Source organism: Prosopis cineraria, unplaced genomic scaffold, assembly GCF_029017545.1.
Source record: "Prosopis cineraria cultivar Desert tree isolate PC_DT_omini unplaced genomic scaffold, ASM2901754v1 PC8, whole genome shotgun sequence".
NCBI classification, from domain to species: domain Eukaryota; kingdom Viridiplantae; phylum Streptophyta; class Magnoliopsida; order Fabales; family Fabaceae; genus Prosopis; species Prosopis cineraria.
Window position 1 is genome coordinate 22,033,555 of NW_026555339.1, and position 25,374 is coordinate 22,058,928.

General features: G+C 30.9%; 1 protein-coding gene across 1 annotated transcript; it reads right to left on the reverse strand.

The window, feature by feature from the left end:
• Positions 1 to 20,915: 20,915 nt before the first annotated feature.
• On the reverse strand, positions 20,916 to 25,172 carry LOC129317461 (stearoyl-[acyl-carrier-protein] 9-desaturase 6, chloroplastic-like). The gene is made up of 3 exons (XM_054961787.1): positions 24,630 to 25,172; positions 23,306 to 23,794; positions 20,916 to 20,972 (listed from the first exon to the last, which is right to left on the reverse strand). The coding sequence occupies exons 1-3, from the start codon at positions 25,170 to 25,172 to the stop codon at positions 20,916 to 20,918; spliced, it is 1,089 nt and encodes a 362-aa protein (XP_054817762.1).
• Between the last annotated feature and the right edge of the window lie 202 nt (positions 25,173 to 25,374).

A 25,374-nucleotide genomic window follows, 5' to 3' on the forward strand; every position in this document is an offset into this window, starting at 1 on the left:
CTCTCACCGACATATAATCATGCAAACATGCACTAATCATCAACATGCATTTTCACATCTTGTGGCATAATGAAATTAACCAACAAGCATAAAATAATATAATTAAACTATTGTGAATATGTAGGAATTAATCCACTATTTCCTAATAAAATTAGCCTAACAATATACATTTCCAATATACCATGCTCTAACGAAAAATTCAAAGAAAATCCCATTTGCAAATATTTTTCTAAAACCACAATCAAGTTAATATTTAAATAAATTAAAATTTATCATATTCATAAAATGACCCAAAGTAATCTAAAAAGCATTAGATGAGTTAGAGATCCCTTGATTACCTTAAACTTTTGAGAAATCAAAAGTTAACCTTACCTTAATGGCTTCCTGAGCAATATAAAAGCTCAAACAACATACCACAAAATTAATCTACAATCCACAACAACAATTATCACTAAGTGACCAACAACATAACACTTCCAGCTCCTTATTATCCACTTTAAATGCCAATAATTCTAACCACAAGTGTAACTTCAATTCCAATAATTTTATTAGCTCCAATTAGCTTCATTTAGATCCTAAAAATTTAAATAACAACAATTATAATGACCTATAGCTCAAATTCCTCCTCAAAGAACCTAGGTTTTTCCTAAACTCGAGAAATTTAGACTTAGAGCTCAATATAGCCAAAATAAAAGTTCTAGGAATAGAAACTAACATCTGATAATATAATTTAACTCTAATAATTCATCCAATAATAATTCAAAGTTTAGAAATCATCAAGGGTTTGAAATTGGGGAAGAATATCAAAATCTAGCTTGAAAATTAGCTCAGATGGAAGAAAAATCATGTAGTAACTTATCTTAGGTGATTGCTTGCCCAAAAATGCTCCAAAATGTCAAAAAATGATGCCCTAGTGGAGCTCTGATAGCTTCTTTAAATCTCTCTCTCTGCCTTTCCATTTTTTTCAGATTTTAGGCATTATAATGCATTTTAGAAACTTCATTCGTGCATGGTTGTAAGCTTCACAATTTCGTCTGCACACAAATAAATTAAAAAAATAAATCACTGTGTTTGCTTTCATCCATGCACAGACAAACCATAGGCAGTTTCATTGTGAATGGATAAAGCTATTTCCTCCCAAATATTTTCATTTTGGGCCCGCATGGTCCAATAAGCTTTTAGGCCTGATCTTAAGGCTATACCAACAATAATTAAGTCTAATAGTCCATTCTAACCATCCCTAAGCTAATAAACTCCCATCTTAATCTTAATCACCCATAATTAACATCTTAAGCATGGGAATTAAAATTTAGGATATTACACAATTGAATCCAATCATTCAAACCTAGCTATAATAAGGCCTAAAATATATTTAAAAGTACTTCAAACTTCAAAAAAAAAAAAATACTTGAACACTAAGGTAATTACAAGAAAAAAAAAGTCAAAAGTATAACCCATTGCAACTTTCAAAGTCAATAGTTACCAAAAACTTAAAACTAGCCAAAGTAAGCTTATTTTGCCTAAGTGTAAAGAACCTACATACTAAAACAAAAATATACTAAATGGTTGTATTCATATGTTTTGCACCTATTATTTGAGCAAACTCTCGACCAATTCTTTGAGAATTTCTTCAATTTAAGTTGGACTATATTCCACTATATATGTTTCCTAGAAGTACTATTAAGCAACAAACATAACATAAATCAAGTTTAATTATGTGATATGTATAATATAATGTAAATTATTAAAATTAACAAAGTAGAGATAGGAGACATAGTTAGGAAAAATCCCATCAATCAGTACATGATTGACTATGTCTTTCACGTACCTTATGATGTTATAGCCGCAATCAACAATCTTGTTACATTCCTTTGGACACTTTTCATTAACAAACTAAAAAAGTAAATTTAGTTATAATATAATAAACTTAATTTGATAAAAATAAATTTAGGATGAATATATACCATAATTATCTCTATTTAAATGCATCTTCAAAAGTATTAGAGTTTCTAATTACAGGCAACTCTTTATGACTTTTAAACAAGTAGACGACCTTACACATGTCAATATGCAAATTTATATGAAAAATCACATGAAAATAATAATTTAAACACATGTAGAGAAATTATTGAACTTACTTATTGAACATTAACATGATATATTTATGGCTATTTGAACGGCCTCTAGTTGGATCAAGATACCTATCATGCCTTTATATGGATTGAGCATGAGTACCATCCAATGAGCCTTGTCACAATAAGTGTGCATGCACACATACACACACATTAGCATGTGATATACAAAAAAACTTAATTAAAAAAAAATTAAAAGATGACCGCTACTAAAAATGATTCACCCATCACAAAATGGCATCAAGAAAATTTGATTCTCCTCGGTCACACACTAGTCTTGGTAATCATTGGTATCACTTGTTTTTCGTTCTTGCTTCTCGTCGTCCATTACCCCTCATTCGTGGGGGAGGTAGAGTGGAAATTTATCAAAATCACTGTATTTGTGACACCCTTAGGTGCTATCATCATATTATGCAGGTGTCTTACACATCAAAATAATATTTAAATCAATAAAATGTGTTAAATATAAGTAAATTATTGAAGATAGTTAATCAATAAATGTGTACCTCATAAAATGATTACAAAAAAAATGTGCTTGCCTCCGGATAGTTGATAACATTTCTTGTAATCTCACTATTGGTGTTATCCTAGGTGTCAACATTACCAAAAAACTCTTTTCTAATGACACCATGACACTATTATAGGATTTTGCATGATGATCAAACATTTCACAGTTCCTTGTAAAGGAGGGTGCTTGAACCATTTCAACCTTAGAGTAGGCCATTAGCGTAGCCACCTTAGCCTTCAATTTAGTCTTCAAAGTAGTTGACACATCCTTCAAGGTAGGCTTTAGGGATGGAGGTAAAAGGGGTAGGCTTCAGATTGTGAAAGAATCTTTAGTCACCTAAGAAGTCTTCCTTTTATTTCCCTTCCTTTTCCCCTGATTACCATCGGACGCCTTTGGTTGTAATATTCTATTTAATTTTTTTTATAAACAATTAGATTTGTTGAAACATTAAATAAATCATTATGCGATATCTCTCATATAATTTTTCCTATACAAACATTAATAACTTAAAGTGAATATATAAATAGAATTCATCACAAAATATTATTAAAAACCAATAATTATTTTAACCCAAAATAGATATCATCACATACTAGTACATCGTCATATAAAGATAAGATTATTACAAAGCAACTCATTATTATTAATATCTAATAATATTCATAATCCTATGAGTCACTGTCCAAGGTGGAGGCTAATTTAGACTTAGTAGAAACTCTCAATCTTCAAGTGGAGAAGGAACAATCAAAAAGTCCACATGAGCTGGCAAGAGAGATAAAACATCTTCTGCAGCTAGCAAAAAATCTTCATATGGAGGAAGTGGACATTCATATTGAGATGGAGAATAAAAATTGTAAAATGGAGGTGGAGTAAAGGGATAATTCCCAGGTGGTGTTACATTAGTAGTGTCTACAATAATTATATTTCATATGATTGATATTTTCCTAATTTTTGCTTGGAACATGATAATACAATCAATTTTGAGTAACACTTGGGTGAGTGGTATCTAAACACATTAGGAAAATTAATGAGCATTATACAAAAAGATATAAATTTTAAACTAATAATGGTCTAGTTGCTTACTAGCAAAAGGAATTCTTTTCCTGTGTTGAAATATTTATTAATATTTACATGCATAAATAAAACAATGGAGCCTTATTCATATCAAAATAATAAATATCTAGGGCATCCCCTAGCGTGGCCACAACATAAAACCTTTTAATCTTATGGATATTCTCCTATAGGATTCCTTTGAGGCTCTTGCAGTATAATTCTTTCACATGCATGAATACATGAATAAATATAATAGCAAACTAAAAATAACAAGATTAATGCTTAAATAAAATTTCAATTTCCTTTGGTTTAGAATAAACAAATAAGTTTAAAATAGATCACAGTTTATTGTCTAAAATAATATTAATAATAATATATAATTAATAATCAATCATGTATGTGAATTATAGTAGATTATAAGTTCTTGAGTAACAATGCCACCCTTGTCAAAGAAAAAAATCAATTAGATTAATATCATGTAATGACCCTAAATTTTAAATTAAGTTAAATTGATTTTTTTTCTTCCAATTAAAATCTTTATTTAAATTAGTTCTAGAGCAAGTGAATGGTGAGTTGCAGGAAATTACGCTAGTAATTGTCTTAAGGAATTAAAGTTCAAATTTTACTGATCAAAAATTTGGTTTTATTTTTTAATTATAGAAAAATTTTGTCCCTTTCTTGTAATTTTTCTAAATGCTTCTTTGATTAGATTTTAACTCTTCATGTGAAAAAAATAGGGCATTCTTACTTCTCTTCTTCACCGACATTAGGCTTCTCTTCTCTCATCACTGTTAGGCTCTTTCTCCTTACTTCGACTTGTTCTCCTTCTCACCGTTTGTCTACACCTTGCCTTACTGGTGTGTCTTTGCAGTTAGAAGTATGGAGTCACAGAAATCTCCTCCTTATTTGCTGTCATCTCTTGCTTCTCTATTCAAGTTTAGCGTCTTTATGTGTGTGTAATCAACTTCAATTCTTCTCACTTCTCAATTGCTGAACATCTTGTGCATGTGTATGTTAAGCTCAATTTATATCCTTTCTTGGCCACGATTTCTAGTCTTCCTCTTTCTCATTCAATTTACAGATTAGAGCCCTTCTTTCCTTTATCAACATTGACCACATGTTGGTTTTAAGTTGTCACCATTGTACTTAAGGTTGAGGTAAACTCTTCTCCCTCTTTGATTGCAACAACAACACTAAAACATTCTCTTCTTTCTCGGTTGATGTGGTCCATGTTCTTTATTACTAATGTGCTATTTTTAGTTAGGGTTGAAGTGATGCTTCATTTGGTGCTAGAAATTGTTAGATTATGTTGAGCTAAAATATAATTAATGAAAGTAAAAGTTTGGAAGTTGTTGGAATTTCTTGGTTACTTATCTCATAATTTTGGCAATGATAAATGCATGCCCTCAAAATATTTGTAAAATGTGTGAAAGAAGAAATTGGTGAATTAAGTGTTGTTAAATTTCCATGTTATAGTTTGGAGGAGTATATGTAAGTTTTGGCTCAAGTTATTAATTGAAATTTTAAAATACCAAAGTAAAAGAAATGGTTGCATGAGATGCTTGTGTCATATTTTATTAAGTCTAAAGAAATGGTTGATTAGGTTTATTATGATGTATGATTGAGAATAAGCTATAATGAAGTATGAAGATAAATTCAGATTTGTTAAATGGTTTAACTAACTCAAGTGTATTTGGAACATAATTAGTTAGAGTGTTATATTTAATATTATTTGGATTGAATTCAAATGCCCATTACATGATTGGAAAATTTCTTGATAAATGATTTTAGAATTATGATTTATTTCTTAAAAAAATTAAGAGCACCATTAAAATTAAACTAAAAGGTTAAGAGAAGCACATTTTAGAATTTTGGAAAACTTTAAAGGGAATGTGCAGTGTTTCGAATAAATATCTAGTAATGTATTTATAACAATAACTTTATTTAAATTTTAATATTATTCCTTTATAAACAATAATAATATCCTTCTTAATTCAATTTTTATAATAATTGTTTTATTAATGATTATGTCTTGATTTTCCTAATAATTTATGTCATTGTAGCTTAATTATTTAATTTCATGTTTCATATGAAAAATGAATTTGGGCAATGAGAATTAATAGTTGAACAATATGGTTGAAAATGAAAACTTTGAAAGTGTGTTCTTGCTCTGTTCACACTTGGTTTTTTTATTAGGGGGATTAAGATCAGAATGCTGGTTACTAACGATAGTTTCATTAGCCTTTGATACACCATGATACACCAAGTTAGCAAGGTACTTATAGGAGGTGCTAGCCCTGTGGAATGGAGGGACGGATGTTCATGAACATCATATTCACGCTTGTTTTTGTGGGTCTCATGGTTGCACTTATTTTTGTGGGCCATATGCTTGCACTTGTTTCATGGCTTTCAGTCATGCTTGATTGGTTACTTACCTTTGTGAACTATGTGTCCACGCTTGATTAGTTTTTTACCCTTATGGACTATGTGTCCATACTTTCTATTCATTCTGATAAAGCCCTACTAGATTTAAATTTAAAATTTATTATTTTTATATTATTTATTTAAAAGCATTCTACCTAGTCATACCATTGTTTGAAATTTTTATATTTTATGAATGGTACAAATTTGATAAATTAGTTTGTCCTATCAATATTGTTCAATTTCATGGTAGTATTATTAAGAAAACTCGTTATTTATTATTAGTTTAAGTTCACGTTTCATTATTTCATTAATTTTTAAACTAAATTTATTCATTAATGTCTTCACACACATATATATAATTGGAATACTACTCACTAAAAATTTATTTGATCTCAAATATTGTAGCTGACCTTATACCTCCTACTAGTCATTGAGAGGCCTGATAGCTTTTTAGATAGTGGAAGCACAATGTGATCATCTTTTTTGGTGAAAATTTGTATTGTATTATAAGGTTGTAATTCAATGTTCTGTGTACATCATAATTAGATCATAATTCATTTGTTTGGGATGTATTTGCTGATATGGAGCTAGTCTCCCTTACTGGTTTGGTTAATAGGTTTTGTTATTGTAGAAAATTTAGAAGGTCCAACTTATAGGGGAAACTTTGTTAAAATTTCTACAAAGAATTTGAAACCTTACAAACTTTATTATTATATATATAACTTATATATCAAAATTTTAACTTAATCTTTAGCTAATTAAGGCTTATGGAATGTGAGTTCATCTCATATTTCATACTAGTCATACCCTTATGTACAAAAAGTGTGACATATCATATGCCTTTACTAAATCCTCTCTCTTTCTCTCTCTAACACACACACACACACACATACATTATGTACAAAAACTGTGTGTGGTTGTGAGAAAGGGAAAGCATTTTGCATATTTGGTATTGTGTGTTTAAAAGTAGTTAGTACATGTATATATATATTCACAACAATTTAGTCAAAGTTCAGTACAGATGAAATAAAACAATATGAATGAAAGACAAACAATTTTAGGGTGATAAAAGTACATATATCTTAAAGAAGTGAGGGAAGGTTAAAATACTCAATAAGACTACAAGAAAGTCTTACTTTCTTTTCTTTTTTTGCTCTATTTCTTTGCTCATTCTCTTTCTCTTTTTATCTATTTCATGATTGTTTTGTTGTGATTTACAAACAAGAAAACACCCTATTTAGACTACAAAATGGTGGTTGAACTCTCATTTATTTCTACTTTTCGTGCATGTATACCTGTTCCTTTTACAATGAGTGATATGTGTAATATTTATCATATTGGAATTTTTAGTCTTTTGACCCATGATGTCATCCTCCTTATGTAGCCATTTTAATTTATCTTCTTGTATGAAGAAAGTTGATAAGTTTCTTGACAAATTTTTCTTCATTAATGATTTATAATATTATTTAATTTGGTAATACACACACACTCTTTTTATTTTGTAAGTATAAAATATTTTGTGAGTATAGTTGTATTTATGCATTACCTTCCCCTCTTAAATTATTAAATAATAATTGTATCCTATACTTTAATATATTATTTAGACACACATACACACACATCATCATCATCATCATCATTTTAGGGTGTTACATTTCTTCCCCTAAAATGAAAATTTTGTCCAAGAAATTTAAAGATACCTTGATGTAACAATTTAGCATATTTTTCCCGCATACTATCTTCCATTTCCCATATACCTTCTTTCAGTGTTAATCCTTCCCATAAAAATTTGACAAGAGAGATAGTCTTATTCTATAATTGTTTTTGATTTGTATCTACTATTCTGATAAGTCTCAAATGATAGATCAAATTTTCATTTACTTACACTGACTTATTTGTGATATATACATGAAGAATCATGGACGTACTTACAATGGGATGCGTGAAACATAAGATGAAGATTTGACAATCTAGGAGGCAAAGCAATGTGATAAGCTATTGGCCCAACTCTTTTAATGATTTGGAAAGGCCTAATGTATTTAGGGCTTAATTTCTTGTTTTGAAGAGACCTACCTATTCCTGTAGTAGGAGTGACTTTTAGAGAACATGCGACCCTCCCTTAAATTCAAGAGGCTTCCTTCTCTTTTCAAAATAACTCTTTTGTTAACTTTGGCCTACTAACATCTTTTCCTTAATGAGTTTAAGTTGATTAGAGGTTTCTTGAACTATTTCATGTCTTGAGAGCTTTCTTTCTCCTACTTCAAACTATCACAATGGTGATTTTCATTTTCTACCATAAAGAGCTTCAGTAGATACCATTTCAATACTTGAATGGTAACTAATTATAAGCAAACTCTACTAAGGATAGATATTTTCCCTAATTTTTACCTTGTTCTAGAACACAGGCCTTAGGCATATCTTCTAAAGTTTGAATGGTTCTCTTTGATTGTCCATCTGTATGGGGATGATATGCAATACTAAAATGTAATTTGGTGTTAAAAGCTTCTTGCAAAGATCCCCAAAATCTAGAAGTGAACCTAGGATCTCTATTAGAGACTATGCTTACAGGAATTCCATGCAATCTTACAATTTCTTGCATGTATAATTGGGAAATTTTATTTAAGGAATAGTTGATCTTAATGGGTAGAAAATGTGTAGACTTAGTTAATTGATCAGCTATTAGCCATATAATATCCTTTCTTGTCTAAGTGTGAGATAACCCAACTACAAAATCCATAGTAATGTGATCCTATTTCTATTTAGGTATTGCTACAGGCTGAAGTAAACTAGAAGGTTTTTGATTTTCTATTTTAACTTTTTGATAGACTAGACATTTTGACACAAACTCAATAATTTCCCTTTTCATCCCTTGCCAACAATATATTCTTTTCAAATCTTGATATATTTTTTATGGACCCAAGGTGGATGGTAAAGTTACTGTTATGCCTTTCTTCCAAATTTTTTTCCCTTATTTCTCCAACCTTGGGTATGCACAATCTTCTTTGAAACAAAATAGTTCCATTTGATGCCTAAGAAAAGCCCTTATTCCCTATTTGATTTTATAAACTTCTATCTTGCTACTGTGCCTCCTTAATTTAAGTTTTTAAATCACTCTTTATTCTAAGCTTATTTAAATGAAAACTTTGAGGTAACATGACCATTGATATTTTGATGTCTCTAAAATATTATATCATCTTATATTCTTCTACCATTAGTGAAGCTATTTGAAAGGATTTCCTACTTAAAGTATATGCAACTATGTTTGCTTTTCTAGGATGATATTGTAACTTAAAGTCATAATCCTTTTATTAATTCCATCTATCCTCTTTCACACATATTCAACTCTTTATAATAAAAAAGGTATTTAAAACTTTTATGATCATAGAAAATTCTAAAATTAATTCTAAATAAATAACATCACCAACCTTTCAAAGCAAAAATTATTACAGCTAATTCTAATTTATGGGTAGGGTAATTTTCATCATGTGGTATCAATTGTCTTGATGCGTATGCCACAACCCTTCCTTGTTGCATCAAAACACATTCTAAACCTTTCTTAGTAAAACTTTCTTGTGGGTCATCAGGAAGAATTAAAATTGGAGAAGTGGTTAATTTTTCTTTTAAAGTTTCAAAGCTAACTTTACACTTGAGAGTCCATTCAAATCAAATGCCTTTTCAAGTTAGCCTAGTTAAAGGTAATGCTATTTGTGAGAATCCTCAAATAAATCTTCAATTGTATTTGGCTAATTCTAGAAAACTTTGAATTTTAGTAATTGTCTGTGGTTGTTTCCATTCCAATAATGCTTTCACCTTGTCATGATCTACAGATATGCCTTTTTCAAATATTACATCACCAAAAATTTTACCTCTTTCAACTAAAAATTACACTTCTCAAATTTAGCAAACAATTGATTTTAATTTCCATAAGGATCTACAAGACTACTTAGAGATGCCTTTTTATGTTCTTTTATTGACCTTGAATACATTAGAATGTCATCAATGAATATGATAACAAATTGATCTGGGTAGGATTTAAAGATTCAATTCATATAATCCATGAATACAGTAAGGACATTTGTTAGACCAAAAGGCATTACTAAGAACTCATATTGTCCATAACCAGTTTTAAAAGTAGTCTTAAGTATATCTTCAGCCTTAACCCTAATTTGATGGTACCTAGATATAAAGTCAATTTTTGAAAACAAAGAGGCTCCTTTTAATTGATCCAAAAGGTCATCTATTCTTAGACATGAATATTTATTTTTGATAGTTACCTTATTTAATTGCTAATAATCTATACATAGCCAAAGGCTTCCATCTTTCTTTCTGACAAAAAGGACAAGGGTTCCCTAAGGTGAAACATTTAGCCAGATAAATTTCTCTTCATTAAATCTTCTATTTGAACTTTTAATTCCTTAAGCTCTAAAGGAGACCTCCTATAAGGTGTTGTTGATATAGGTTCAATTCCTGGAATCAAATATATGGTATAATCAACTTCTCTTTCTATAGGGAGCATATTTATTTCTATAGGAAACACATCTAGAAATTCCCTAACAATGGGTATTTATTTAACAGTTAGTTTTTCTTTTATTTGTAGTGATGCTTCCTTGGTGTTCCTTTCATCAATCTCCATATTATATCATAATGAGTAGTGATGTGACTAAGTGAATGATTTTGTGCAAGAGGTAATGTGATGTATTTTTTAAAACAATCTTATTGACTTGATTTTGACTTAACCAATCCATCCCAAAAATAACATCAACATTACTTATAGGTAAACAAACAAAATGAACAAGGTAAGAATGACTTTCAATTTGTGCAAGATAACTAGTACACACAGAGATTGTAACAACCTGTTCCCTTATGGGAGTAGAGACATGCAATTGATATGGTAATTTAGACATAAGTAACTTCAATTTCTTCACACAATCAATAGCTATGAAAGAGTGGGTAGCTCCAGAGCCATAAAGTGAAAGTAAAGGAACATTATTGATAAAACATATACCTTGAACTAGATTAGTGGATTTATCAGCATCTTTTTCACTTAAAGTAAAGACTCTCAATTTTTTCACTTGTCTTTCCTTGGTTTTGTGGGCAATTTCTTGCAAAATAATTGAGCATGGCACAATTAAAGAAAACCTTCTATCCAAAATAACAAGGTCAATTTCCATGAAATTTACCACATTTAGAACATGGATTCATATGAAAAAGAACTACATTTTCCTTTATCAAAAAGGGGGTTTAAAAATTTTCTTCTAAAGTTTTCCAAAGAAAACTTGTTTTTGTTCCAAAAATCCATCTTTTCTACTTTTTCTCTCAGTTACTATTAGATGTTTTTCTACAGCTTAGCATTTATTTAATAATGCTGCAAAGTCATGATCCTTAATGCAATTACAACTTGTCAAATTTCTAGATGCAACCCTGCTTCAAACTTCCTAGCCTTCTTGGTTCCCTTCAAAAGGTGGATTTTCATATTTAGGCCCTTGTAATAATTCCACTAGGCATGTTGTGATTGCAGTTTGTTCCCTTATTGCATTAGTAGTTGCTTCTATTTGTTTATAGATAGTAGCAGATATATATTCAATAATAACAAGTATATTATTATCTAGTGATTCTTCACTGATCTTGTCTTCTTGATGCCTTCTTCTTTCTACACAATAGAATAGTTAGTATTAAGGTGATCAATCTTAATGCACAAATATTTTGGCAACCAAGATAATACACTAACTAGATTGATACATCATATTGGTGTATAAAACAAAAATGCTTCTATAAAATACTTTTGTAATAATCAAATAAACATGTTAGAATCATTTTGCTGTGACAGCATAAATGTAATATCCTATTTTTTTCAATAAACAATTATGCCTGTTGAAACATTAAATAAATCATTATGCATGAGCTCTCATATAATTTTACCTATTCAAACATTAATAACTTAAAGTGAATAAATAAATAGATATCACCACAATTATTAACAATTAAAACTCAATAATTATTTTAACCTAAAATAGATATCATCACATGCTAGTACATCATCATATAAAGATAAAATCATTAGAAAGGAATTGATTATTACAAATATCTAAGAACATTCATAATCTTAAGAGTCACTGGTTGGAGGTGGAAGCTGATTTAGATCTAGCGAAAACTCTCAATCTTTAGGTAGAGGGGGAGTAATTGAAAAGTCCACTGGAGTTGGCAAGGGAATTAAAACATCTTCGAATGCTAACAAAAAGTCTTCTTATGGGGGAAGTGGACATTCATTTTGAGATGGAGAATAAAAATTGTAAAATGGAGGTGGAGTAAAGAGATAATTCCCAGGTGGAGTTATATTAGTAGTGTCTACAATAATTATATTTCATATGATTGGTATTTTACCAATTTTTGGTTGGTACATGATATTCCAATCAATTTTGAGTAACACTTGGGTGAGTGGCATTTGGACACATTAGGAAAATTAATGAGTATTATACAAAAAAATTATAAATTTTAAACTAATAATGATCCAACTACTTAACCAGCACAAAGAATTCTTTTCCTTGCATTAAAATATTTATTATCATATACATGCATAAATAAAACAATGGAGCCTTATTCATATCAAAATAATAAATTCATGTACCTAGGGCATCCCTTTAGTGTGGACACAACGTGAAAGCTTTTGATCTTATGGATATTCTTTCGTAGGATTCCTTTGAGGCTCTTAGAGTATAATTCTTTCTTATGCATGAATACATAAATAAGTATAATATCAAACTAAAAATAATAACATTAATACTTAAATAAAATTTTTATTTCCTTTGGTTTAGAATATATAACTAATTCTAAAATAGATCACATTTTATTGTCTAATAATATTAATAATAATATATATTTAATAATCAATGACATATGTGAATTTTGTTGGATTATAAGTTCTTGAATAACAATGCCACCCTCGTAAAAGAGAAAATTCAATCAAATTAATGTCATATGCCTTTATTAAATTCACACACACATATATTATGTACAAAAAGTGTGTGTGGCTATGACAAAGGGAAAGCAATTATGCATATTTGGTAGTGTGTGTGTCTAAAAGTAGTTAGTGTGTGTGTATTCACAACAATTCAATCAGATGAAATAAAATAATACTCAATACAAATGAAATAAAACACTATGAATGAAAGGAAAATGATTTAAGGTGATAAAAGTACATATGTCTTAAGGAAGTAAAGGAAGGTTACAATACTTAGTAAGACTACAAGAAAGTATTATTTTCTTTTCTTTTTTCTGAACTCTATTTCTTTGCTCGCTCTTTTTCTCTTTCTGTCTATTTCTTAATTGTTTTGTTGTGGTTTACAAATAGGAAAACACCCTATTATATTGCAAAAAAATGTGGCTGAACTATCATTTATTCTTACTTTTCGTGTATAGCTTGTTCATTCTATAATGAATCATATGTGTAATATCTATCCTATTAGAATTTTCAAAGTCTTTTGACCTATAATGTCATCTTCCCTAGGTAGGCATTTTTATCTTCTTGTATGAAGAAAGCTAATAAGTTTCCTGACAAGTTTCTCTTCATTAATGATTCATAATATTATTTAATTTGGTGATACCAAAAGCACACTACAACCAATAAACTAAGTATGGTTAAGGAGTTGATTTTAAAACTAACTTAGTAAACAAACCCTTTAAATTACTAAACAATTTACACAATAGCAAAACATACATATAAAACCTCTTAGAAAAGTCTTAAGGATTAATATTAGAAACTTAAGCAAATTGAGCAAATAAGGGCAATTAATTTCTATCATGACAGCATTAATGACAGCCCTCTCGAGAAAATTTTCAGGAGGCTTCATTTCACTGTCTAGCCTTTGATCAAAGTAATTTTAAAGCCCACATATCTTTTTTAATGAGTACTAGTGTTCCAAATTTCAAAAAGATCTAATGGTTGATTAAAATTTAGACATGTTACAAGTTTGGCATTTTGCTGTCACAACACCTTTAGACCAACTTTCAGAATACACCATTTTATCATCTGATCTCTAATAGAAGCAATTCCAGAGCATTCAAAGAGTGTTACTAGTATACCAAATTTTGAAAATATCCAACGGATGAATTAAAATTCATACATGTTGCAACTTTAGCCATTATTGCTGTCATGATAGCATTAAATAGCTATCATGATAGCACCTTTAAACCAACTTTCAGAGTGCACCATTTTTCCTTTCAATGTCCAATCAAGGTGATTCTAAAGCCCACACAAAGATTATAAAAGGTTTTACTTGTGACCCATATTATAGGGAAACGGTCAGATGGAAATTTGGACATCTGGATGCAAAAGTGTAGCTTTTTGGTAAAAACCATTTTCAAAATTGTCTAAATCTCATTCTAAGGGTCACAAACTTTTAGGAAACACTTTAAACAAGTCAAATAGAACTAGGAATATCTAAAAGAACATTCAAATGATAGAAAAACTTCTTATATCAAAATTTGACTACTTTGGTGCCATTTCTCAAAATGGATCCTAAGCCTCTAAAATGCATAAATCACACAAGAGTGGTCAAAAACTAATCCAAACACCATATACTCATATAAATATATATGCTAAACATTTTCACTTGGCTTGAAGATCCTCGTGAGGCCCACGCACCCACTCTTTCTATCCAAGGTGTACATTTGCCCATAGTACACAATTTACAATGCAACCACTTTGTATTTGCTTGTAAAATCACATATATTCATATACATATCAAAATAAATATTTACTTGTAATAAAAACTCGGTCTACCAAAATGAATCTATAAAAATTACATACCATAACCAAGTTTCTTAGTCACAAGTCTACAAGTAGAAAAAAATTCATACAAAGGCATACAATCCTTACATATTCACACACACAAACACATCCTACTGGCACTCTAATCCTAAATACATTAAAATAGGTTTGCTCAAGAGAAAGGGGTTGTAGTTCTTTACAATCCACAAACAATTCTTAGCTCTACTCCTTTTCCAGTCTACCCCTGAATCCTTCACTTGGACCTGTAAATATTGTAAAGAAAGAGGTGAGATAACCACAGTCTCAATAAGAGAGAAATCTATATTCCTTATTACAAGGAAAGCCATAGTTAAGTAAATAAATAATAGATTCAAAATAACATATAATTAACTAAATAAGATGCTTGAATGTATGAGATAGGCCGATATGGCCTTTCTTGACCAACAAAATGCCCCCTGACACTCTTTAACTTGTAGGTAAACCTTATACCCACTGTGTCTCCACAAGCAAAAAATATAAACTAAGGCATAATCTGATATATCAAATCGCCTATGCCCTTTGATGTGAATCCTGAGCAATCAAAGCTAACTCCCTTTTAGAGCTAGCTTGACTTACTCTCCATGTGAGGGCTACTTTGACTTAGGTACTCAACCTCACACTTCATATGTCGAATTCCCTCCCCTACTGAGAGGTGTTGAACACTCAATCCATTAACCACATTAGTGTACTGAGCTCACAATGCGAAAGGCAACGCTGAATATTGACAATGAGCCATAGAGTATCACAAGATCATATCTCTCCATTAGTGAACTCCCATTGAGATTATGCTTCCTATCTTTGTCTACCTTTCTTGAGTATTGACCACTTCAACACTCTAAGGTAGTATAACACTCTTAATTCATCCCTTAAGCAATTCCTTAGCCTATCTAAGATACCAAACCTAGTTGCACTTCCTAAGTGCAACCCCTCATTTTTATGACTACAATACATGCTAATAATCTTATTTCCATAAATAACATTATTATTAAATAGATAATAAATATAAATGCATTATTATTAAAGTAATACCCCATAAACCCTTTTAAAACATATTTTATTTGCATTCAATTATTTAAAACATGTAATACATGCTAGATAATATTATCTACTCAAAAATAGCTAAACAAAGCAATAAGAAATATAAATTTTTCTGTTATCTCAACCCTTTCATACCAAAATGGTTTTCCCTTGTACCAAAAATAAGACCTAACTTATCCCGTAATTTCTAAACAAATTCCACTAACAATTCCTACAATATATAAGTGATTCATATCATTTATCAAAGAAAATAGCAAAAAAGAAAACTATAACTCATACCACACAACTTAGGTTAATGAGCTATAATGTCATGCCCTAAAAATAGAGGGTGACTGGCACGGGTGTAAATTACATCATGTATTTCCATAAGCCTTAAAATAAAAATTCATTCTATTTTTTAAAAAGAAACAAACAGATCATATAGAACTTCTAACTCTTTTAATATTAATTGTCATAATAAGACTTCAATATTTTTATAAAAATTTTGACAGAACCTCCCCCATAAATAGGATCTCCTAAAAATTCTACAACAAAAGCTTTCACAAAATATAGTATCAATCAGGGGCTTAGCTCCTTCTAGCTAGTAATAGTATATATAGATAAAAATAAAATTTTAACAACAATCTATGTGGATCACTAATCTTTCTTTTAAATCAAAATACATACAATTTATATTTTTACATCAAAAGTGATAATACCAACCAAAATTTTCACCCAATATAGCTATATTGCCCTTCAGAGGTCAGTGGTGGGATTAGTGTCAGCTAACAAATTTGAGACCAAAATAAGTTTTTCAAGTGAATAGCATTTCCAAAGTAAAATTTAAAAATTTAAATTATCAAACTCAAATAATGGCGTAAACTATATAAAAAAATAATTCAACATAATAAACTTGTAGGTCTGTAAGTCATAACCATAATCGTAAAATGAAAGTAAATTGAAAGAAAAATATTTTATCATGTTTAAAGAAAACAATTTACTCACATATAAATTAGAGTGATATAATTGCTAGCCAAAATCATATAAGTTTTGAAAACATATATTGGTCAACATTTAGAATTTTGAGAACTCAACAGAACAGGTAACAAACATGAACACATAATCTATGGGGGTAAATAACCACATGTGGCTTATGCCACAAAAATGAATATGGACACACAGTCTATGAGGATAAGTAACCAAACGCAGCTAAAGCTACGAAAACAAATATGGACATATAGTCCATGAGGGTAAATAACCAAACGTGACTTATGCTAAAAAAATGCAAGTATAAAGCACGAATATCAAATGTGAGAACAAAGCTTAAGAGACAAATTAGTTAGTTTTTAACCACAGCACGCTATGAGCTAATGGAACTGCTATTAGCAGTAGTGTTCTATTTAGAGTTCTCTTAAAATTATACTTCAAACATGTGAGAAAAATAATTATCATTGTAATAAATTATTATTTTCAATTTCAAACTCGCATGAATTGTTTCAAATCTCAAAATTTGTCAAAATCATACTTTATGGCTAATATACCAAACTTGTATTAATTGGGTAGCCAATAAATTTCAAAGCTTAACAACCATACAAGAATGCTTTCATCAATCTTGGAAATATTTTTTTTGAGAATAAATGAATGCACATATCATAATTTATTTATCTTTCATCAACGTTCCATAATTTTCAAAATTAATGTAATTCATAAAAATAAAATATTTTAGTAAAAAAATTATTAAAATAAATTAAATGGAATGCTATTCACTTACTTGTCAGAGTTTCAAATTCTCAAAAGTGTCCTTCCTTTAATTTAAGTCAGGGTCTTGTTTTTCCCTACATCCTATCAAAATATAAATAAATGAAATTTTTAACATAATTTCAAATCAACCCCATCATCTAAAATTTTAAAATTAACGTTCATGTTTTAGAAAGTTTACCCACGTATTATCATTCATGGTTTCCTCCAATTTGTCCTAACCATGCCAATCTATTGTTCTTGAGACAATTTTTTCTACTAGGTATTTTATCAAACATTATATAGGCATAATTTATCAAGCTAATGTTAGTATTTTCCTCCTAAATTCTAACTTCCCAAAACCTTGCAATATCACTAATTCCATCATTTTCAAATGGAACTCTAACCTGCAACATCATCTTCCTTCATTGTACAACCACAATATCCATTTAAACTAAAATTTTCCTTGCTCTATATGCACGGCTAGTCACAGGGGAAGTGAATTTCTGAAACTTCAACCCTCAAATCAGAGTTATGATATATTGTTACCAAGTTCAGATGAGTTCCAAGCTTAAAGTTTCAGTCTTCTCCTCTTTATAACAGCATAGGCGATGATAGAGCAAAATAAAGTGATGTAACTACATACACACAGAAACAATAGTGCGCGCACACACACTCACACGTATAGCTAACTCATAAAGGGAAGGTCCAAAGTCCCTCACCTCAGCTTAGCTAGCCCAGATAGCGGCAGACAATAGAGAAGAGAGAAGAAGGTCCTTGAATACTGAACAGAAGAGAGAGCCCGACGCTGCACACATTAAGGGAAGAAGGAAGGATGAAACTAATAGCAGAACAGGGGAGCAGAAAAACTGGATGCTACTTGTAAGGAAGCTTAACAAATGAATCAACAGCAACAACTCAAGCTCACTATAGCACCGCTGCAGCTCTAGCAACTTGGTCTCTCGTCCTAATAGCCACTTGAAGGTGACGACACAGATCTAGCTGACGATGGAGAAGGAGAACAGAAACAGGGAACATGGAAGGAACAAAACAGCACAGCCACAAGCTTCACTCTCACTAGCGACCACCGGAAACACGAAGGAGAAGAAGAGTTGGTGAACACTGGAACAAGAAGGAAGAGAAATCAGAGCCTCTCTCTCGCATGTGATCTGGAATAATCCAAGAGGGAAGGAGAATTCTTCTCTCTGTTTTTTTTTTTTTTTTTTTTTTATCAGAGATCAAGAGGGCAGTTGTATAATTTCACAAGATAAATAAGCAGAGGTACAAATGAGACTCCTTGTGGGCTTGCTCAGACTCGAAGTTGGGACCAAGTGAAAATGTATCAACATAGCTACCACTGCGTTAGCTTTTTCTATTGACATAATTGTCCCAAGATTTAATATAAACACACTTAAATTATCACACACACACACACACACATTTAGTTTAAGTTTATTTTATCAAGGTTATTACTTACAATCTATCCTAATGGTCTATATATTAACCAACCATTTATATAGTATTATTTAACCACCAAAATTATTTATTAGCCACTACAAGGTTAATTTTCAGACTATACAATTTTTAATCAATTAAAAACCTTCATTTAGTATTATTACCTTTCACAATTAGCCCTTATAATAAAAATCAAAGCTCAATTTAAATCTTGTTAGATTCAAATAGCATAATTAAAACTAAATAAATAGGCTCAAACTATTGATGAGCAAAATCCAATCCTTTAGGGTTTAATTTGTCCATAAAACACCCTTCTTTCATTCAATTGCCCACCTAAAATATTAGAGATCTATATAGAAACTTAAAACAACCTTCCTAGAACCTGAAGAAACTAAAACTTACAAGAAAAAAGCCTTTGAGATCAAAATTCAAAATTTGCTTCTTCTAAAACCTCAAGAAAACCAAGGGAGAAGGAAGATAATTAAAGTAAGAAGTTTACCTATCGTGTAGCTAAGCTTGCAACGGCCACAAAGCCTCCAAAATCCCCTCTCTTCCTTTTCTCCTCTCCTACTCTTCTCTCTTGGTCTCTCGTGCTCTCTTTTCTTTATTGTTCTTGCATTTTGTTTCTTGCTTCTTTGTTCTTTGTTTCTGCGTTCTTTTCCTCTTCAAAAATTGATTTAGACATATTGGAAAAAATTACAAGGAAGGACCTAACATTTTTTATTATAACACAAAAGCTCTGGGCAACGTTGGTAATTTTTTTCATAATTAAAAATAAAATAAAACTAAACTTTTGCTTAATAAAATTCAAAATTTGGACACTCTATTAAATTATTTTTAATTTTAATGTAATTATAGAATTTTATTTTATATTGAATTCATGTCTTAAAATTTCAAGATGTTACAATACACATGGACATATTTTATATTTTATAAATATAAAATATTTTGTAAGTACAATTGCATTTATGCATTACCCTCCCCTCTTAAATTATTAAATAATAATTGTATCCTACATTTTAATATTATATATATATATATATATATATTGTCATCATGATTATTATTGTTGTTGTCTTAGGGTGTTACACTGATAACTTGTCAACAGGCTATAAACACATTATTAGTGATTAATTACAAAAAAGTACAATGATAGGAAATATTTAATTAATGCACCTTTTTCTTTAGTTCTGGAACCCATAGTAGATGAGAAAACCAAGCCATGAAGCTACATAATGATTCTTGTATAGTTTTTGCATTTAGTGTAGGCACAGGCAAAGGATAAATGGGATCATACATGACCATTAGCTTCACTTTTACATGATGAGCAGGGAGGGGCACGTTATAAATCATAGTGCTTCTTGTAGTGTTGTTCATGAGTCTAGTTGCAACCATACACAAGTGCGAGATGTCAGCCAGGCACTCAATCTCAACCTCTCCTTAAACAAAAGGAAAAAAAAACATTATACCACTTGAGAGAAGAGTAAGAAATAAATAAAATGAGCAAAACTAAGGCATTTTGCAACATTACATCATGTAGTTTTGGAGAGGGGATGCCCACGCATCTTTCTTTCATACTTGAGAGGCTAAACTCTATTACAGAAATCCCAAGCATATGTCCCTTAAGAAAGATTTCAATATACTTATTTTGTTGCTTCACGACTGCTTAGGTCTTGTGAAGCTCTTGCAATGACAAATCCACCTCTACAGAACTGGCAGTCTTTATGGGTTTCTTTAGGCCCTTGGTGAAGTACTCCTTTTTGGTTACTCTAAATCTTATACCCTAAACATGACCAGGGTGGTCAACGTTTTCCATTGCCTTCTTCAAGACATCATCGCTAAGAGGTAGAGTGCTTGATTCTACCTCTTGAGACAAGGCCACCTATGAATTACATAATAGAGGATAGTAAATACAAATGAATAAAGAACTTATTATACAACAAATAAAAGCAAATACTACTTACAGTTTTGTTGGCAACCTCCTTCATGTAGGGGTCTTGAATGCTTCCTTGATTATCATATACCGAATAGTCATTGATTGTACTAAAAAGCATGGCTCTCAAATTGAACTTCTCTTCCCTACAATCATCATAGACTTCCATACCCATGTCCTAAAGTAATTTCAAATCTTTAATCACTAGAGCCAAGTACATGTCTATATCATTTCCAACATTCTTCTTGTAATATGGTGCCATGTACTTAAGGCAATAGGTCAACAATTCATATTCTCCCTTGAACAAAATACTATCATTGATGCACATGTATCTTTTCATGGCTTAGGCCAACAGAGTATAACCCTGTTTTGCCTTATATAATTGGCTTGGAAACTTGTTGGGCTTTAGTAGTATTTCTTTTATGATAGAGAGATTTTTTTGTTAAGCTTGCATTGCTCCACCCATGTCTTGCTTTCAAGTTGTAGAATCTCAATATTACAGACAATATTGTTTATTCACAACCCTAATACAAAGGTGTCTTTGCATCACTCTTCAACCTCTCCAATAATTCTAGAAAATTCTTAAGTACCTCTTCCATGGCATCTTCCAACTCTTCAAGATTGGCAGCCACATATGTACTTGTGTAGGAATTAGGGGAATGACAGCTTTCATTGTGCATTTAGCTACAATTAATCTCATCCAGTGTTTCCCCATGTAGTGTCCAACACTTATAACTTTGATCGATTCTAAATTCCATCAAGTGGTCTTCAAGTTTTTGTGAAGATGCATGCCTCACAAAATTATATTACACTTCAAACAAGGACATATAATTCTTTCTAGATCTTTGGCATGCTCTCTTGCAAACTTAATGGATTCTTGAACCTCATCCTAGTATTCTTGAGATGTATGTTGAGTAGACATTCATTTCTTATCTATAATGTCAAACTAGCATTAATCACTTGAAAAGAAATGCAATTAGTGACTTAGCCAATTAAGATAGTTAAAGCAAGAAAAATCAATGCTTGAGTCACATACTATCACATATTATCCCTTTTTGATTGTAGAATCGACACTAATATATTAAACATGATTTTATCATGTCCCATTACACTTGGAAAAAAATTTGACAACATAACTTAAAATCAAAATGCCTCAGGCCTAATGCCCTCTCTTTATACTATTTTAAAATAAAAAATTAGTTCAAACCTATGCAGAACACTAATTAAAAAATTGACAACATAATAGCACAAAATGAATATTCTTAGGCAAAATAATGCCATGTTTCTAATAACAAAAATAGAACATTATCATAGCACCACTATAATCGTTTTACCATATTAACCAACACCATCATGTTTTTGTTGTATAGTCTAATATTTAGTAGTTATTTAAAAGGAACTAGTATAGATATCATCATAGCCACCTTTTTATTTACAGAAATGCTACCTCCTCCTATTTCTATACCGTATGCGCCGTAACCGGTGTAGATATGGGGTTTAAATATGCTATTTTTCACTATTGAGTAAACACCTTTAAAACGTCAAATAAACAATTCAATTAGTCCCTTGTTTAATCAATTATTCAAAATTACAAAGTTTAAGTTTTTAATTAGCTAGGATGTTACACCACGTCTTTTTATTTTGGTTTCTTTTTGTTTTTTGTTTTTGAATATCTGTACCCGTAACGTCTAGATGATAAAATCGCACTATCACTTTAACTTATATGAAAGGGACGATTATGTCCACCCAAGTCCTTAGAAATTGAAGTTAAGAAATGACTTATTAACAACTGTAAGTATTTTTTTGGACTAAAAGCGATATTTGAGAGTCAATGGCTTCTTGAAAGAATAAGTATCCCACATAACGCAATAATGTTGTGTGATTCATTTAACCGTTCTCACTTAATGTAATAAAACTTCTATTGATGTTGCTGTTAATTACCAGGACAACAAAAGTTAGAATTTTATGTCATTTTACCATAACTCTTTCAAATCTCCAATCAAATTTCATAATAACAAATAACTTGTTCATTAAAAATAGTTATGAATTTTAAGATCATAATTTTATCATAAGAGAGAAGAGGCTACTACTCTTTTCCATTAATACTCGTAAAAACAACACAAATCAAACCATTGTACTAGCAACCGCATGAATAAATTATAACCATCATTAAAGTCATATAGACACCTCCTTGTTGAATATCCAGCTAAACTTGGCACGAATTGGTTTGTGTTGTGGGTCCTTTCATGGATCTTCCTAATCCTAGGTGCTAGTCCGCACATAAAATCCTGTGCACGTTTTGCATCGCTCGTTAAACCCTCCAACTTGTCTAATCTCCACCTTCCGATCAAAAACTCCAAGATGTCTGCATAATCATTTGTCGAGTACACCCCGAGTCGTTGGGCAACATGAGAGAAATGTTGAAACATGTGGTCGTCTTGCCCATCGTACATGAGATGGGCAGGCATAGTGATTTTCTTGTGCATCATTTCTTCAATGGCTAGCATTGCTCCATTGGGGTCCACTTCTAGAAGCTTCTGCACAATCCTTGTGTAAGCATTTTCATGACGTTTTTCATCAGCAGCAGTGGTGCCACATATGCGTGCAAGCACTAGATCACCACCTTCCTTAGCTAAACGAGCTATGTTGCCATGTGAGATAGCAGTGGATCGCTCTTGAAATGATTTGTATACAAATCCCAAGTAAGGATTGTTCTCAAATCCTGGATCCTGCAAATCAAACCAATCAATTTATAATAAATATTTATAAATAGTAAACGTTAAGCTATTTTAATGGGCTAGGGAAAGTTGACATCTTTTATAAAATTAATGAGCATTCATGTTCTATTGTTGACTTAAAGATACCAAAAGTTCTTGAAGAAAAAGTTTTTGGATTTTTTTTTTTCACTTTGTTTAACCCCAAAATAATCAAATAAATTATCTTTCAATAGTAAAATGTGACTTGTTTACTGAATAATAGATATTGGTCCTAGCTAGTAGAAGAGACTATCGCCGGTTGAGTAAAGGATATTAAATTTGAGTTTGTTTGAATGCAAAAAAATTTATTTGAGAGAGCTACTTCTAATTAAATCCAAAAATACAACAATATGACCTGGTAATCAAATAGTTGTATAAAAAGAATACGACCCATTTATAATCACGCCGAAGGCCCAATATGAGCCTTAGTTATCTTTGAAAAGTTTTAAAGGACATGCATTAATAACTCAAAACTAGTTGTCTTTTTCCATTATTCAATATTGCAAATCATATAAATATCCTGTATGTTAACAAAATTGCATTCTAGGTCCGTATGCAATATTTAGTAGGTAAAAAAATATGTTCTAAAACAAAATATATATATATATATATTATTTTCTTTCTGGATATGTCTCCCATTTATTTTCTAGAAAATAATTTTCCATATGTACCAAACATGCATGTTCTTATAGTTTTCGCTTATTTGTTTTCACAGAGATCAAAATAAAATAAAAAAACAAAGAGAAAGAGAATTAAATTATAACTCTGTGTGTGTGTGTGTGTGTGAAAAGCATAGAGAAGTACTCACAATGCCATTCCTAATCAAATACTGAATGGTCTTTTCGATCATCAACATATCAACTCTACCGGACAAATAGAGATAAGCTCTGAGCAAATCGCCATGTCTATTCTCCTCAGCAGACCAAGATCGAGTCCATATAGCCCATGGACTCGATCCCATCTCGTCTCTTACTCCATCCATGTTGTTTAACATGGTCTGGTACGTAGGCAAAGCTTCCTCTGTGATCATATCACCCACCAACACTACAAAATACTCGTCTGGAATCTCAGCCATCCGATCACGCAACGCCTTTACTTGATCATTGAAATCTTCCAACGATAATGATGAGTCAGGCAAAAAGTCTTGTGGTTGCCAACTTTGTTCCATTGGTTTCAACAATGGCAGAACTCGCTGCGAAGCCCAACTCTCTAGTGACTTGAAAACTTGTATCTTGTGATGATCCTGTGGCATTATTGAGTTGTAGTGTGCTTTTGTGGCTTCTACAGGCTTCAAATGATGCGTTGGTCGTATTGCAAGAGTTTGTGAAGATAAGAGATTGGAGATCTGCATGATCTTGGCAAAAATTTGGTTTTGTGTGAGTGTAGGTATTGATTGAGGAGAAGACAGTTATTATGTATTTTGATTGGTATGGAGATGGGAACCAAGTATATATATTATATTGGACAATAAATGATGGAGTTTAATTGAGTTTGATTACTTCCATAATGTTTTTGTTAGATTATATTCTTCCATAATGTTTTAACTACCATTT

Bases quoted from the DNA above. Each gene is read 5' to 3' on its own strand.
- LOC129317461 (XM_054961787.1), bottom strand. From the start codon at position 25,172: ATGCAGATCTCCAATCTCTTATCTTCACAAACTCTTGCAATACGACCA. The intron at 23,795-24,629 runs GTGAGTACTTCT...TTTGATTTGCAG, and splicing joins ATTTGATTAGGAATGGCATT to GATCCAGGATTTGAGAACAA. The intron at 20,973-23,305 runs ACCCACAACACA...ACTCTACCTCTT, and splicing joins TTAGGAAGATCCATGAAAGG to AGCGATGATGTCTTGAAGAA.